The following is a 14,189-nucleotide window of genomic DNA, read 5'->3' as shown; positions in this document are numbered from 1 at the left end:
TTTTTTCTGCCCATTCAAGTAAACGGACGTAATTCCCACATTTTCCTGCTGCACAGCGACAAGAAGAGTTGATTTTTGAGTCTCGTTCAACTAAACAATCATTCAACTTTCAAATCCCATTAAAACTTTTCAAGATATTAAACTTTCTTTTGAGTTTATTTTTTAATGGAAGTCAAATAGAAATCACTTCACAGCTGCTCATTTAGAGACTCGTCCGTCTCCTTCAGACATTCACAGAAACTCCATTAAAACTTTGAGACTTTCTCATATCCATTCAACTTTTTCATATCATTCATGCTTTTTGCACAGTCACAGTTCAGAAGATCATCATTTATGAACCATTTTCAGATTTTTACGTTGGTGTCTATGGGGCAGAAGGTGACAGCCAGACTGGAGGACTCACCTGACGGAGGAGAGAGGAGCTGGAAAAGTTTGGAAAATCTGTCTTCAACTCGCTCCAATGTTCCCTTCACCATCATAATTTAAACATCAGCTTGTAGGAACATTCATGCTGGTCGCAACCATGAGGAAGAAATCAGACCAACAGTTTTGGGTCGGTGTGCTGAGCAGTGGATTTCTGACCGAGTGGCACCGATTTAATTCATTATGACTAAAACTAAAATCCAATAAAAAGAGGTGCGTCTCATTCAGCCAGTATAGAAACATATTTCAGCATTGATATTGAATCAAAAGGTCACATGACCTGGAAGCTATAGAAAAGAAACTGCTGCATATACATGAAACCATTTGACAGAAATGCAGATTTTTCATTAAAATATAAATATAAAATATGATGAGGACTAAAATGCAAAAAACACTTCGAAGATATGTCTGCGTTGATTTTGAGCGAATGGGTCACGTGCAGCTTTTGAAGAAAGTTACTAATTTATCTTTAAAAATATTCACAAAAAATAAATATAAATACATATTTTTAAAAATTGGAAAAACACTAAAACAAAAAAAGAGGTGTGTCTCATTCAACCAGGACAGGAAGACATTTCAACATTGATTTTGAGTCAATGGGTCACATGACCGGGGACATATTGAAAAAAAAAACTGCTGACTGTACAAGAACCCATTTGAAAAAAATATGATTTGGTAATAAAATATTAATATAAAATATGACGAGGACTAAAATCCAATTAAAAGTGATTTGTCTCACTCAACCAGGACAGGAAGACATTTCGGCTTTGATTTTGAGTCAATTGGTCACGTGGCCTGGAAGCTATTGAAAAAAAATGCTGATTTTTCATTAAAATATTTATATAAAATATAACTAAGACTTTCCTTGAAGCTTATTTATAATGGAGTTAATTAGAAATCCCTTCACACTCAGAAACTCTTCCTCGTCCTTTATTCTGATCGACACTGATCGCATGTATTGATCCATGTGTATATTTCCTTGTGTATCTTGGATCTTGGCAGCTTCAGTCCTCCATACAGGCGCTGCTGCAGCCGCTCAGAACACCTTGTTCCACCAACGAAGAAGACGCGCCAGCTCCTCACAGCAGAGATCGTCTATGTTCATGAAGATGTCTCACACTTGAGCTCAACACGCTCACCAGGTCTGTCTGTCACTAACAGGTGTTTCAGGCACAGCGTGTGTTGATTACGCAGTGGCGCTGTGTCAGTTTCTCCTCTGGAAAGCTTCTGATGACACTTTTACATGTTTTATCGACTATAGTAGCATCCAACACCAGCAGACTGCCCCGAGAACCACCAGTGTCTTTCAGTTTGGGAAAATGTGATTGTGATGTGATTTTTACTGTTTTCTGAAATGTAGTGGACCAAACCATTAACTGATTAATCACAAACATAATCTCTGGATTGACTGATGGGGAAATAATTGCACCAGCTTCCTTAAATTTCTACGGAAGAGTGCGAGGGCCAGGGGTGAGAAAAAAAATGAGTAGGACGTTTTTTTCACTATGCACTTCAAGAAAAAAGGCTCCTACATTTAAACTTGAAAAGTCAAACCTCCTCCTCTCACTTCTTCCTCACCTCTGGCCCTCAGACTCCCTTATATCTCAAACATTGGCAGGTTGTCAGTGATGACCACGGTCCCTGGTAACAGCAGCAGAGTGAGACCTCGTCGCTGCCGCCTCCTCTGTGCTCGCTGCTTTAGGAAACGTGGCCTTAGCGCGACTCCGGCAGCCCCGCGGCGGATGAATGACAAACACACGGCTCCAGCCTCCACCTCTGCCTGTCTGTCAGCCCCTGCCACCGCTCCAGCACTGCCCGCGGTCCCCTGAAGCCCGTATCTGAACAACCATGTCCGAGGCGGAACAAGCCCCGGCCTCGGCCCCGGAGGCCGCCGCCGCTGTGGTCCTGGATGCCCTGAACGCCACGGACTCCAACGGGACCGAGGCGCTCAACGCTACGGCTAAATTCGTGGCCACTCCGGAGGGCACGGCGCTGGCATACGGCAGCCTGGTGTTCATGGCGCTGCTGCCCATCTTCTTCGGAGCCCTGCGGTCCGTCACCTGCTCCAAATCTAAGGTACCTTTCAGCGGCAGCCCCCCGAACGCACCTCGGTGATGCGTTCAGTTAGCTTCTGCCGGATAGCTAGCTCAGCTAAACGGCTAGCTAGCGGCTTTTCAGAGGATTTAAACGAGTCTCAAACGTTTTTAAATGATATTTCTCAATGTGAACACAGAGAGCAGCGCAGGCTGCAGGTAAATAAACCCGTATGTGTGTTAAAGTTATTGATAAAATCATAAAAATGAAGTGTTTTCCCGTTAAAATTAAGTTCCCGTTAGCAGTAACGTTACAGCTGTTTGCATATTAACGGTTATTCTCAACAACATCTGATAACGTCAGCGTCACTTCACGCGCTCACAGCTCCACAGCGCGTCCTCCGCCGTGTCTGAGGCCTCGTGTTTGTGGTCTGACTGTTTTTAAAGCGTCTGAAATTAAAGTGTTATTCATTTTTATTCTTGTACTTTCGGTGGCTTGTCCGGTGATGGTCGCTCCTGACGGACCCGGCTCTTTACTTACACTTCCGGTGTTTACCTGCTGTCTCACTTCTACCTGGATGAGTGAGCAGGACAGGTGTCACCAGGAGAGTCACGTCACACAACCAGGGATACAAACACGACAGGAACAATAAGTTAACACTTATTAAACTGACGTGTGTGTGTGTGACGTGTACAGAGGGATTTATTTGCACTCATTTTGGGGTTTTTGCGGACATGCGCAGTGGTGCTAACTCCCTCATCCTGTGCAGCTCAGTGTCATGATGACTGGTAGGAAGTGGTGCAGAGTGTACAGACGTGGACACAAGTTTACATCCACCTGTGAAGAACACGTTCAGGTGCATCTCTGAACATCACAGCATCATGGAGAGCTTCAATTAATTCAAAAGTAAAAACTGTCATATATTTAGATTCTTTACACATAAAGTGAAATATTTCAGTCCCTTTTTACTGTTTTAATTTCAATGATCACAGCTCATGAAAATAAAAAATCCAGTATCTCAAAATATTAGAATATGACATAAGACCAAGCAAAAGACTGGGTTTATAATACAGAAGTGTCGACCCTCTGAAAATGTTTTTAATGTATTTATTCACTCAATACTTGGTCGAGGCTCCTTTTGCATGAATTACTGCATCACTGCAGCGTGGAGGCCGACACCACAGTCCGCAAACCGGTTACTAGTAGTTTTGGCGCTGTGGGCCGGTACCAAGTCCTGCAAGTACTGCACTTGGGTACAATTTCGAGGCGATTGCACTTAATAATGGCTCGTTCCTGTTAAAAAACTTTAACTTTTATTCATTTTACTTTTAATATCTGATCACCTGTGGCTCACAGTGAGCGAGCACGACGGCCAGCAGAGACAGTTTGACAGAAACATGCATCAGTCTGGGTTTGAATCCGGCTCCTGAACTTTGTTGCGTGTCATCCTTCCTCTCTCTCTCTTCCTCTCTCTCTCTTCCTCTCTTCATCCTTCCTCTCTGTCTCTCTGTCAGCCGTCTTTATTATGAATCTTTAATCATTAATCCGTTTCCCTCTCAGAGTTCGATGCTGATTTGTTTCCTGCCTCTGACACTTGTTGGGTTGATATGATGATGGACCCTGCCTGCAGCCCTCCTCTTTGTCGCCGATCTGATCCCTCTTTCTCCCTGTCTGTCTGTGCACATCTGTCTGTCCACCCATTCTGTCTGTCTGTCCGTCCGTCTGTCTGTCTGTCTGTAGGAGCTCGGAGAAAATGATTACGATTCTGGGTTCAGAGTGAGTATGAGAGCCGCTGGGAGCAGCAAATACACACAATACTCTACACTGTTTACACCACAGTAACGCACATTAACACTGGGGCTGTGTTTCTACTAACGCTGAGGGAGGAGGAATCACTTCAGACGCTGACTTACATGTAAACGTTCACTGTGAAACAACCTGACTTCACTGTTGACTTTTAGCTGAATCACTGTGTGGAAAAACTGAGCTGCTGTCTTCTTCAGAGCTCGTTGTTTATCTGTCAGCACACAACTTTACTGTTCTGGTTCGTTCTGAGCGCTCTCAAGGTGTCGGCTTCAGAGAGAAAAGCTCCAAAAAGTCGCCGTCGATACCTGTGACAGGCAGACAGACAGACAGACAGACAGGCAGGCAGACAGGCAGACAGACAGACGGTGTCCATTAGTAAAGTAGTTTGCATTTAATTTTCTTTTGATTCACCGATCGTTGCAGCTCTATAATCAATACTCTTGCAGACTTTGGGATGTAAAGGCTTTTAATGAGGACGTTTCCTGTCTGACATGATCTGTACGTACAGTTCAGACGACTGAAGAGCATCAGAGTGTCTTCTCCTCACTTTGTTTAAACCTGCCTCTGACCGATCACAGCGCTCTGTATTGAAGCTCCTCCTCTGGCTGTGTGTGGATCTAATGACATGAACTCTGACAGCATGGACAACATCCTCCATCTGTTAGACACCTACAGCACCGAAACACACAGACAAAACACGTCTGCAGGCTTCTTCTGATGTGTTGAGCTTCATTTGAACTGGTCTGCGTGAGGCGTTTGTAGTCTTTAAATTAGTGATTTGACTGAATGATTCCTTTAACGCAGCATTCAGCAACAAGGATCCTCTCCTCTTCTCTTCCTCCCTCTTCTGTCCTCGTCTCCTCTGTCCTCCTCCTCCTCCTCTTTCCTCTCCTGTCCCATTTTCTCTCTCTGGGGAGAGGATGGAGGAGAATATAGATGGAGGTGACTCTCAGGCTTCTCGCTCAGGGACTTTTTATAAACCTGCTGAAGTCACTCAGTCTCTGGTTGTGTGTTTGGTAGCAGCAGCAGTTCAGATCAGAGTGTAGACGGACAGAACGACAGTGAAGAACTCACCTGATCGTCAGTAGGAACTAAAGCCACATAATTAATGTGAGATCCAGTCAGCTGTCACCTCAGTATCTGTGACCAGTGAGGCTCCGTCTCAGCCTTCAGGGAAGTCTTTACACTGTCCTGTCAGACTCAGACGAGGTTGTACAGCTGAAGTCGCTCCACTGGTTCCTGGAGTATTTGACGACCTGAGATTGAGCCTCAAAAATCAACTATCTTTCTCAGAATCGCTCTAAAAGTTTGTCTGATATCGACAACATGTACACCGACACCCATATATCTCTAACTGTAACCGATTTGCCATTCGTAATGAAATCGGTTCATCGCTGCTTGAAGCTGCTGGTGGGAGTTCTGCAGAGTCGTGTTCTTCAGTTTCACTAGTTTGAGCTCATTTCAAAGGTTTTTGGTGGCAGAATTGAACTCGGTGGTGTCTTTGGTTGAACTGGAGTTTGCGGGTGGAGCAACAACGTCCGTCTGATTCTCTGTTTTCTCTTTGTGTCTCCTCCCAGAATTCATCAGACATGCCGGAGACGATCACCGGTCGAGACGCAGCCAGGTTTCCCATCATCGCCAGCTGCACTCTGTTTGGGCTCTACCTCTTCTTCAAGGTATCTCGGGGTTTCCTCAGCTGTCCTCCAGGGGCCTCATGGAGGAGAATAGATGGCAGTGTGATAAAAGCTTCCTCCACACTGACTTTAATGTGTTTTGACGCAGGTATTTTCTCAAGAGTACATCAACCTGCTGCTGTCCGTCTACTTCTTCGGCCTGGGCGTGCTGGCTCTGTCTCACACTATGAGGTACAGCGACGCACCGATGGACGTGTTGTGAATTATGACAGGTTCACTGAGGTTGTCCGTGATGTTTACTTTCTTTTTGTTTCTGTCCCTCAGTCCTCTGATGTCCAGAATCTTTCCAGAGTCCTTCCCAAACAAACAGTACCAGCTGCTCTTCACTCAGGGCTCCGGAGAGTCCAAAGAGGGTGAGACCTGCTGCCAACACACCGGTGTTTACCAAGAGGTCAAAGGACCAGTGTGTCATCATCTGAGCTCATACTGGACATGTAGTCCAATGCACTTTAGTTTGATTCCACTGTTGAACATCGTACCTCCTCACAAACCTCTAAAGCAACAACATATGAAAACAATTGTCTCTGTGGTGGAGGCAGAAACCTCCACGTTGTTTTTTTTTTTGTAATTTTTTGTAACCGCCTCTTCAGCCTGACTCATATCTCTCCGTCTCTCTGCAGAAATCGTCAACTATGAGTTTGACACCAAGAACCTGGTGTGTCTGCTCATCAGCAGTGTGGTGGGAGTCTGGTACCTGCTCAAAAAGGTAAAGTCTGACAGGTTAGAGGTTAAAACAAACATGTGACTGTTTCCATGATGTCACAGCACTGGGTAACCAATCGCATTAAACGTTAAACCATCTGTTTTATGATACCAGATCAATCGATTATGTGACATCACAAACAGCAATTATTTTTGTCTGTGTTTTGTGACATCACAGCACTGGATAGCCAATAACCTGTGTTTTGTGACATCACAGCACTGGATAGCCAATAACCTGTGTTTTGTGACATCACAGCACTGGATAGCCAATAACCTGTGTTTTGTGACATCACAGCACTGGATAGCCAATAACCTGTTCGGCCTGGCGTTTGCCCTGAACGGAGTGGAGCTGCTTCACCTGAACAACGTCAGTACCGGCTGCATCCTGCTGGGGGGGCTGTTCGTCTACGACGTCTTCTGGGTGAGTTGAGTTTGAACACATTCACATTCAATAAAAAACATCACATGTTCATTATTCAATTAGAAGAATTTGTACTTTTTATTTGCCACTGGACATCAGCAGGCTGATTTAAAAAATGGTCTCCAACATCTGTCTGCTCTCCCTCGCTCTCTCTCCAGGTGTTTGGGACCAACGTCATGGTAACAGTTGCCAAGTCCTTTGAAGCACCAATCAAATGTAAGTATGTGAGACTGAGACAGGTTGTAATGTCTCCAGTAGAGCTGAATGTCATTGTGTCTTCATTGTCCTCAATCTGCACCAGTGTTTGTATCATCACGTCTAATGTGTTGTGATTCCTGCTGTGACCGTCTCTCTCTCTGTCTGTCTCTCTCTCTCTCTCTCTCTGTCTGTCTGTCTGTCTCTGTCTCTGTCTCTGTCTCTGTCTGTCTGTCTGTCTGTCTGTCTGTCTGTCTGTCTGTCTGTCTCTCTCTCTCTCTCTGTCTGTCTGTCTGTCTGTCTGTCTCTCTCTCTCTCTCTCTCTCTCTCTCTCTCTCTCTCTCTCTCTCTCTCTCTCTCTCTCTCTCTCTCTCTCTCTCTCTCTCTCTCTCTCTCTCTCTCTCTGTCTCCGTCTGTCTCTGGTCCAGTGGTCTTTCCTCAGGACTTGTTGGAGAAAGGACTGGGAGCCAGTAACTTCGCCATGCTGGGTCTGGGTGACATCGTCATCCCAGGTATCTTCATCGCTCTGCTGCTGCGCTTCGACGTCAGGTAACGCCCGCCCTCTCTCTTCTTCTTCTACTGTGGATAACATCTCTTCTTTAATGTTTAACGATCATTATGAGATCTTCTTTTCGCTCTGTTGTATAAAGTTTTTGAACTCTCCGTCTTCCTGCAGCTTGAAGAAGAACAGTAGGACGTATTTCTACTCCAGTTTCCTGGCCTACATCTTCGGACTGGGCCTCACCATCTTCGTCATGCACACCTTCAAACACGCACAGGTACGAGGCGAGGTCAGAGGTCGTGCACTGTGACGTCTCTGTACTGGGATTATACAGGAAGTGGATTTGCAGCGAGAGGACGTTTTGATGAATTTGCACTGTTTGAACTAAACTGAGCTTCCCCCTGCAGCCCGCTCTGCTCTACCTGGTCCCGGCCTGCGTCGGCTTCCCCGTCATCGTAGCGCTGATCAAAGGAGAGCTCACAGAGATGTTCAGGTGAGTAACCATGGCAACCGCATGTCCTGGTCATCACGTGATGATTCAGAGTTTAGTCTCCAGTTTTTGGGCTGAGAGTGATGAAGCGATACTTTAATGAAGATGAGGGAAAAGTATTCGACACAAAACCCACAGACACTTTCATTAATTCCAAAACGGAGACCTGGGACAACATCGAGTTAACATCGGGGAAAAAAACATGTTTGAACATTTTCTCAAATACCAAAACTTCAACACTTTATGTTTAGTTTGTTGGATTTAGAGCTAAATTAATAAAAAGTATTATTACTGCTGGTGTAGTGAAACCTCACGCTCGCATGATTTTGTCTTTTCCAAAAAAGTTCCTTCTGCTGTGTGATTGGACAGCAGAGTAAACAGCTGAGGCCTCAAAGTGCCTGAAACACAAAGAGACGAACAGAAACAGGCTCAGTGTTACCATCAGGGAAATCTGTCTGCAAGAGAAAATCCTAAGTTATTAATAAAGGAGACGTTAAAATTACCCAAGACAACAAAACATTTTGTGACCAGATGACATTTAAAATCACTTCCTACATGAGTTGACGTGGACTTTGACACAAGATTGCATCATAACATTTAGTTTGTAGTCTTCAGTGTGCAGTCTGTAGTGTTGTAGTCTATAATATGTACAGTAAATACTGAAGGTGTCACCATTTTGATTCTAAAATGAAAATCAGTTGAAATGAGCTTCTGGTTTCTATCATGGAAATCAGGACCAGAGTCTCTCCTGTGTGATGAAGACGATCAGCTGACTCTGACAGCGTCACACATGTTGGTTTATTTTCTGTTTCAGAGATCCTTTATTGATTTGTTTGTGCAGAGGCTTCACTCTGGACAGATAAGAGAAACTGAACTTTGTAACCAAGTTCAAGAAACTGAAACAAGTCCAGTAGCCGACGATACAGCACCTAGATTTGTAACAAAGTGAGTTTCTGACTTGTGGTTTTTATTGTTGCATCACTGAAGGCTGTGATTAGTTGTTGTTGTTGTTGTTAAATACGTCTATCTTTTTAAAAAAAGGGTTTGAAAATGTAAAGGAGCGTTTTCAGGACATTAAACCAACGATCTGTAGATCTTTGCTGACACAGAGGAGGTAGTGTAACGATGGCAGAGCCGGCAGAGCTGAAAACAAAATGTTTAAATTGAAATGAGTGAAGAGAATCGTGACGCTCTTTATTTACTGCCCGTCTGTCTCTTCTCTTCATCCTCCTCATCACCGTGACGTCTGTGATTGACAGCCGCTCACCTCTTCCTCCAGCCTCATCGTTTCATTTCCCATCACCTTCCTCAGTCTGTCCTCCTCCTTCTCCATCTCTTCTCCTCCTCTGCTCCGTCACTTCATCCTCTTGTCTCATCTTCCCTCCCTCCCTCCCTCCCTCTCGTTCCTCAGATATTTAAGCAGAAGTTTTCTGTAACTTTAAAGTTTAAGACACAAACTTACCACAGTCTCTCTCTCTCTCTGTCTTTCCTTCCTCTGTCTCTCCTCCCCGTTCTGTCACAATTTATTTTCATTTTATCTTTTCGTTTTCTGATTTTCTCCTCCATCACCTCTCCTCCTCCTCCTCCTCCCTCCGTCTCCCTCGTGGTTAGCTATGAGTCGTCAGAGGAAGTTCTCCCCGCCTCTCCCAGGCTCACTTCCTTCCCAACTGTCAGCGGTTCGCCCGCCAGCCTGGCTAGCTCCATGGATGCCGTCTCTATGGCGACAGGCTCTTCCCCCCGCCGCCGCCGGCTTCAGCCCACGCCCCACATGTAGAGGCCCCGCCCCTTTCTCTTTACTCTCCCCCTCCTGTCTCACCTGGGCAGGTAATCAGCCCGTTAACAAGACGAGTGCTGTCATCCATCCATCCGTCCATCTGTCTGTGTGTCACAAACAGCTCCGACCATCTCTCCATCAGCTTCGTCTCGTCCACATGAACAAAATATGTCAATATTTATAATATATGTAATGATCTCTGCAGCCTGCAGGACTACAGCTGTATGTTTTTGGAGATTGTAGCCATGTCGCCTTCTGCATCTGTCATAACTCTGATTGAACTAAACTTCTTCACGTCACTCCTGCAACAAGTCACAGTGAGTCAGGGCGACACGTCTGAACTGAGTAAACACCTGGTCAAACATCTCATATATCTATTAGCTGGAGAGTGGAGCGTGTTCGACAGCATGAAAGCTAGCTGACGTTAGCACGTGTGCAGACAGCGCTGCGCTCACAGAGAGATAATCTCTATATGAGTGATGAGGCATCAACGTCTTTGTTAACATATTTAATTAGTTTGTAGGAGAAGTTGCTGCTGTTGGCTAAAACTCAGCCCCTGACTACATCCGACAGTCTTCACTAACATGGTGTTTAGTCTCTAAAGCAGTGTGAGGTTTTTGTAGTAGTAGTAGTAGTAGTAAACCAATAGTATTTGAATTACATAATATTTGCGGGGAAATATTAATCCATCGAGCGCTGCTGTAGTGACGACAACAGAACTAAAATGCTGGTGTTTCTTGTTTGGACCAGGCAGACGAGACGCTGCAGCGGCACATTACTGCCCTCTGCTGTTTGTTGCTGATGCTCCTTTTCACAGTTACATGTTTAGATGTTTGAAATGTAGAAGCTGGTGGAATATCAGCACAGTGTTGGACAATTTTAAGTCCAGATATCCAGGTTGAGTAAAGTACACAGAGTAAAAACAGTTTCTCCAGCTGCTGCCAGGTCTTTGAACAGCTTCCTCATTTGAAGCAAAGCTGCTCTTATTATTATTATTATTATTATTATTATTATTATTATTATTACTTTTTTACATCTGAGGTGACTTTGTTTATTTCAGAGAGATTAACGTACAGAAAAAGTAGCTCAGCTAACTGAACGTTACTCCACCCTGTTACTGACACTGAGTCACCTGGTCGCTGTGTTGATTTGCTGATCAGGAGCCGAACTGCATCTACACCAATATTCAGTTAATCAGAGGAACAATTGATTATTTGTAATGAATATTCTGCTGAACCTGAAAACATTTGTTTCCCTCCTCTGTCTTTCTCTCTCCTCCTCTGCAGGTACGAGGAGACGCCTCCTGAGGATGAGGACGCTAAAGAGGACTCTTCAGAATCAGATAAAAAGGACCAATAGCATCCGTCGCTGCCTCTCCCTGCCCCTCCCCCAAACACTTTCATCAGCCTGCTGCCACCACATTTCACTGAAGCCCCTCCCACTCCCCCCTCTCCAGCTTCCTGTTTGTCGCCGGGGGAAACGGGGCTCATGTAGCCAGTGTTTGTCTCCAGTAACCATGGGAACGGCCGCTGGTCTCCGTGGTAGCGGTGGTGGTGTTTCTGATTAAAGGTTGTTTCGTTACAACATTCAGACTCGGTGCCTACCATGATTCTCTCTGTGTCTCCGCTGCTCTCACACAGGAACACAAAGCGTCTGCGGCGAGCGTCAGTCGTCTTTGTCCAGCAATACGTTTGGGAACACGTGTAGAATCAGTCCGAACGCGTGAAACCAGCCGCGGCGTCGCTTCTGATCTTCTTGTGTGTTTGCAGCTCGCTGGCTCAGATAGACCAGGAAGACGTTCAGCTCCACTCTTTAAGCCTTTAAAAGCCTCAAAAGTGGAAAAATCACAGTACATGAACCGATCTGTTTGAACTTCCTGTCTTTAAAGCCTCCGAACAAAGAACCACAACTCTCATTGGTTGAATTCATCCAGCTGTGGTTCTTTGTCTCTGGGTTTCTTCACTTCCTGGTTTATTTGGCGCCGGGCCGACGCTCACTCTGCCTTCTGCTTTCTTACATCAGCATTTTCTGTTGGTTCAGTTTTGTTTCACTTTGTTTGACTTATTTCTTGTAAAAAGGCCAGAATTTTAAGATGGAGACAGTTGTTTGTCACCACCTCGTCTACAGACTGACTCTGTATCCTCGCCGCTCACCAGGAGATGAATCTCTTCACTGACGGTTCATAATAACTGTGTTATTCCTGAAAGGCGGCTCAGGTGTGAATGTTTTAGAGTTCATTACGATCTAAAGGTTAAAATTGTCAACAGCTGTAGTTTTAATCAAAGGGACCAAATGTTTCCCGGAGCTCAGCTCCAGTCTGTGGGCTCTGTTCCACCTGCCTGCTCACCTGTTGTCACTCTTAAACTTCTGGCCTGTGAGGAGTAAAGGGAGGAGGAGGCAGACTGAACCTCCTCTGCTGAATATCTCCAGTCCTCATTCTCAGATCTTATTGGTGGAAAGGCTGCGAGGAGGAGGGGCCCTGTGGCCTCGTCATCCAATCAGCTCTGAGGATGAACCACAGATTTTTAGGAGTTTTTTCCACAAGCGTTCTCGGACTGATCTGATCCGGTTTGATCGACATTAGATTATCTGTGAATTAAATAAAATGATAAACCGTTTTGCTGTCAGAGCTTCTCCACTGTCAGAGTTTGGTGCTTTTCTCGGTTAAACTTGAATGTTTTTGTGTTTGATCAGACAACAAAACAAACGATTGACCAAAAGATTCATCAAGAAAATATTAAGATAAGAAAATTGAACTTGCACAACAGTTTTGTCTCGTGGCAAAGTTCATTATCATCCTGAAATTCTGGAAGAGAATCGAGTCTGTATAAAAATATTTGAGTTTTAAAATGTGAGTAACAAAAATGAGCTCCTGCTGATTTTTGTCTGTGGACGTTCAGTGATCCCCAGCACACCTGTCTTAATACAGATGTGACTAAATCACTTTCGCTGTGTGACTGAGTTCTAAGATTCAGCTCAGAAACTGCAGGAAAATATCAGAATTTGTTGGAAAACTCAAATTTTGGTATTAAAGAGCTTCTTCAGCAATCGAGTATCACACTTCAGACAAGTGTGGCAGCTCACAGGAGAGGGTTCAAAACGGAAAAGTCAAAGACAGATATCCCGACGAGTACTCAAGCTCCAAAAATCTTTAATGGGAAATACATTTCCCATGATGCAACTTGATGGAAGACATTATACAGCTGTTTTCTCAGGCTGAGCTCCACTACCCATCACAAGTAAACTGACTTTGATGTCTAAAATTGCTGGAGTGGCTCTTTTTAAAGTGAATTTCTACAGCAGGGTTGAGTTTTTGTATAAAAATCAGAATTTCAAAATACGAGTTTGAATTTAATTGTAGTCATTCATTACAAAAGTACCTTTTTTTTATTTGATTTGTATTTGATGGCATTCTGGGAAGTATTTTTTATTTCAGTGCAAAAATCAGAACATGTCTGACGTCGTGTTGTCAGATTGAAGTTAACTGGAAAACGGATCTTTAAGTTTTTGGACGTTTGAGTAAAAGCTGCTCTGACTGGACGTATTCAGCCTCACGTTATTATTCTCGATGTTATTGATGTTGATGCTTTATTAAGAGATGCACAGTTTTGTATTTTGATGTAAAAAATAAAACTAGACGTATCCTGCTCATATTCAGCTCAGTGAAGTTCAGTAGCTCCTCATCATTTTAAATATAATGTACCTGAAATGGTTTTTCTCTTTTCTTTCTCTCTCTGGTTGCATTTGTGCAGGAGGTCGTTTCACGGCCCCGACTGTAACTATTTTATTTGCAATAAAGTTTTTGGGTGTTTTGATCACCGTATAGAAGCATAACTCCGAGTCAGGCTGCTTCTTTGATGCACACATCACTGTTTCCATCTTCATTCTGAGCTGCAGTTTGTTTTATGCTTTTCAAATGTACCTTTCCTATGATTAAACAACTCACAGTAACACGACTGACAAAAGACATTTTTGTTATGTGTCATCCTGGTTAATGGTTGTTATATAATGTTATAAAATGATGTAAGTAAGTAAAGGCAGTCCACACTTACATATTTGAGCCTCCCAAAAAATAATTCTGATCTTAATTAATGTGATATTCAAACTGCTGAATACAACATTTTGAGATCACACTTGAGAATTCACTG

General features: G+C 44.0%; 1 protein-coding gene across 2 annotated transcripts; it reads left to right on the top strand.

Annotated features, from left to right (window-relative positions):
- The first annotated feature begins 2,088 nt into the window (after positions 1-2,088).
- Positions 2,089-13,875, top strand: hm13 (histocompatibility (minor) 13). 2 transcript variants are annotated; one of them, XM_084366948.1, is made up of 12 exons: positions 2,089-2,499; positions 4,198-4,233; positions 5,841-5,939; positions 6,046-6,128; positions 6,222-6,310; positions 6,578-6,663; positions 6,955-7,080; positions 7,239-7,296; positions 7,704-7,824; positions 7,952-8,054; positions 8,185-8,270; positions 11,328-13,875. In XM_084366948.1, the coding sequence occupies exons 1-12, from the start codon at positions 2,272-2,274 to the stop codon at positions 11,398-11,400; spliced, it is 1,188 nt and encodes a 395-aa protein (XP_084223074.1). In that variant the 5' UTR covers positions 2,089-2,271; the 3' UTR covers positions 11,401-13,875. The 2 variants fall into 2 exon arrangements, with proteins under 2 accessions (XP_084223074.1, XP_084223075.1); XM_084366949.1 differs by lacking the exon at positions 4,198-4,233 and having other exon boundaries at positions 2,094-2,499.
- Positions 13,876-14,189: the final 314 nt, after the last annotated feature.

This window comes from Pagrus pagrus (assembly GCF_965226575.1).
Source record: "Pagrus pagrus genome assembly, chromosome: 11".
NCBI lineage: Eukaryota > Metazoa > Chordata > Actinopteri > Spariformes > Sparidae > Pagrus > Pagrus pagrus.
The sequence above is the reverse complement of the archived record's forward strand: the minus strand, read 5'-3'. Positions and strand labels throughout refer to the sequence as shown.

Excerpts from the sequence above, each read along its gene's own strand:
- hm13 (XM_084366948.1), top strand. The coding sequence starts at position 2,272 with ATGTCCGAGGCGGAACAAGCCCCGGCCTCGGCCCCGGAGGCCGCCGCC. Across the intron at positions 4,234-5,840 it reads ATTACGATTCTGGGTTCAGA|AATTCATCAGACATGCCGGA; the intron begins GTGAGTATGAGA and ends GTCTCCTCCCAG. Across the intron at positions 7,825-7,951 it reads CTGCTGCGCTTCGACGTCAG|CTTGAAGAAGAACAGTAGGA; the intron begins GTAACGCCCGCC and ends GTCTTCCTGCAG.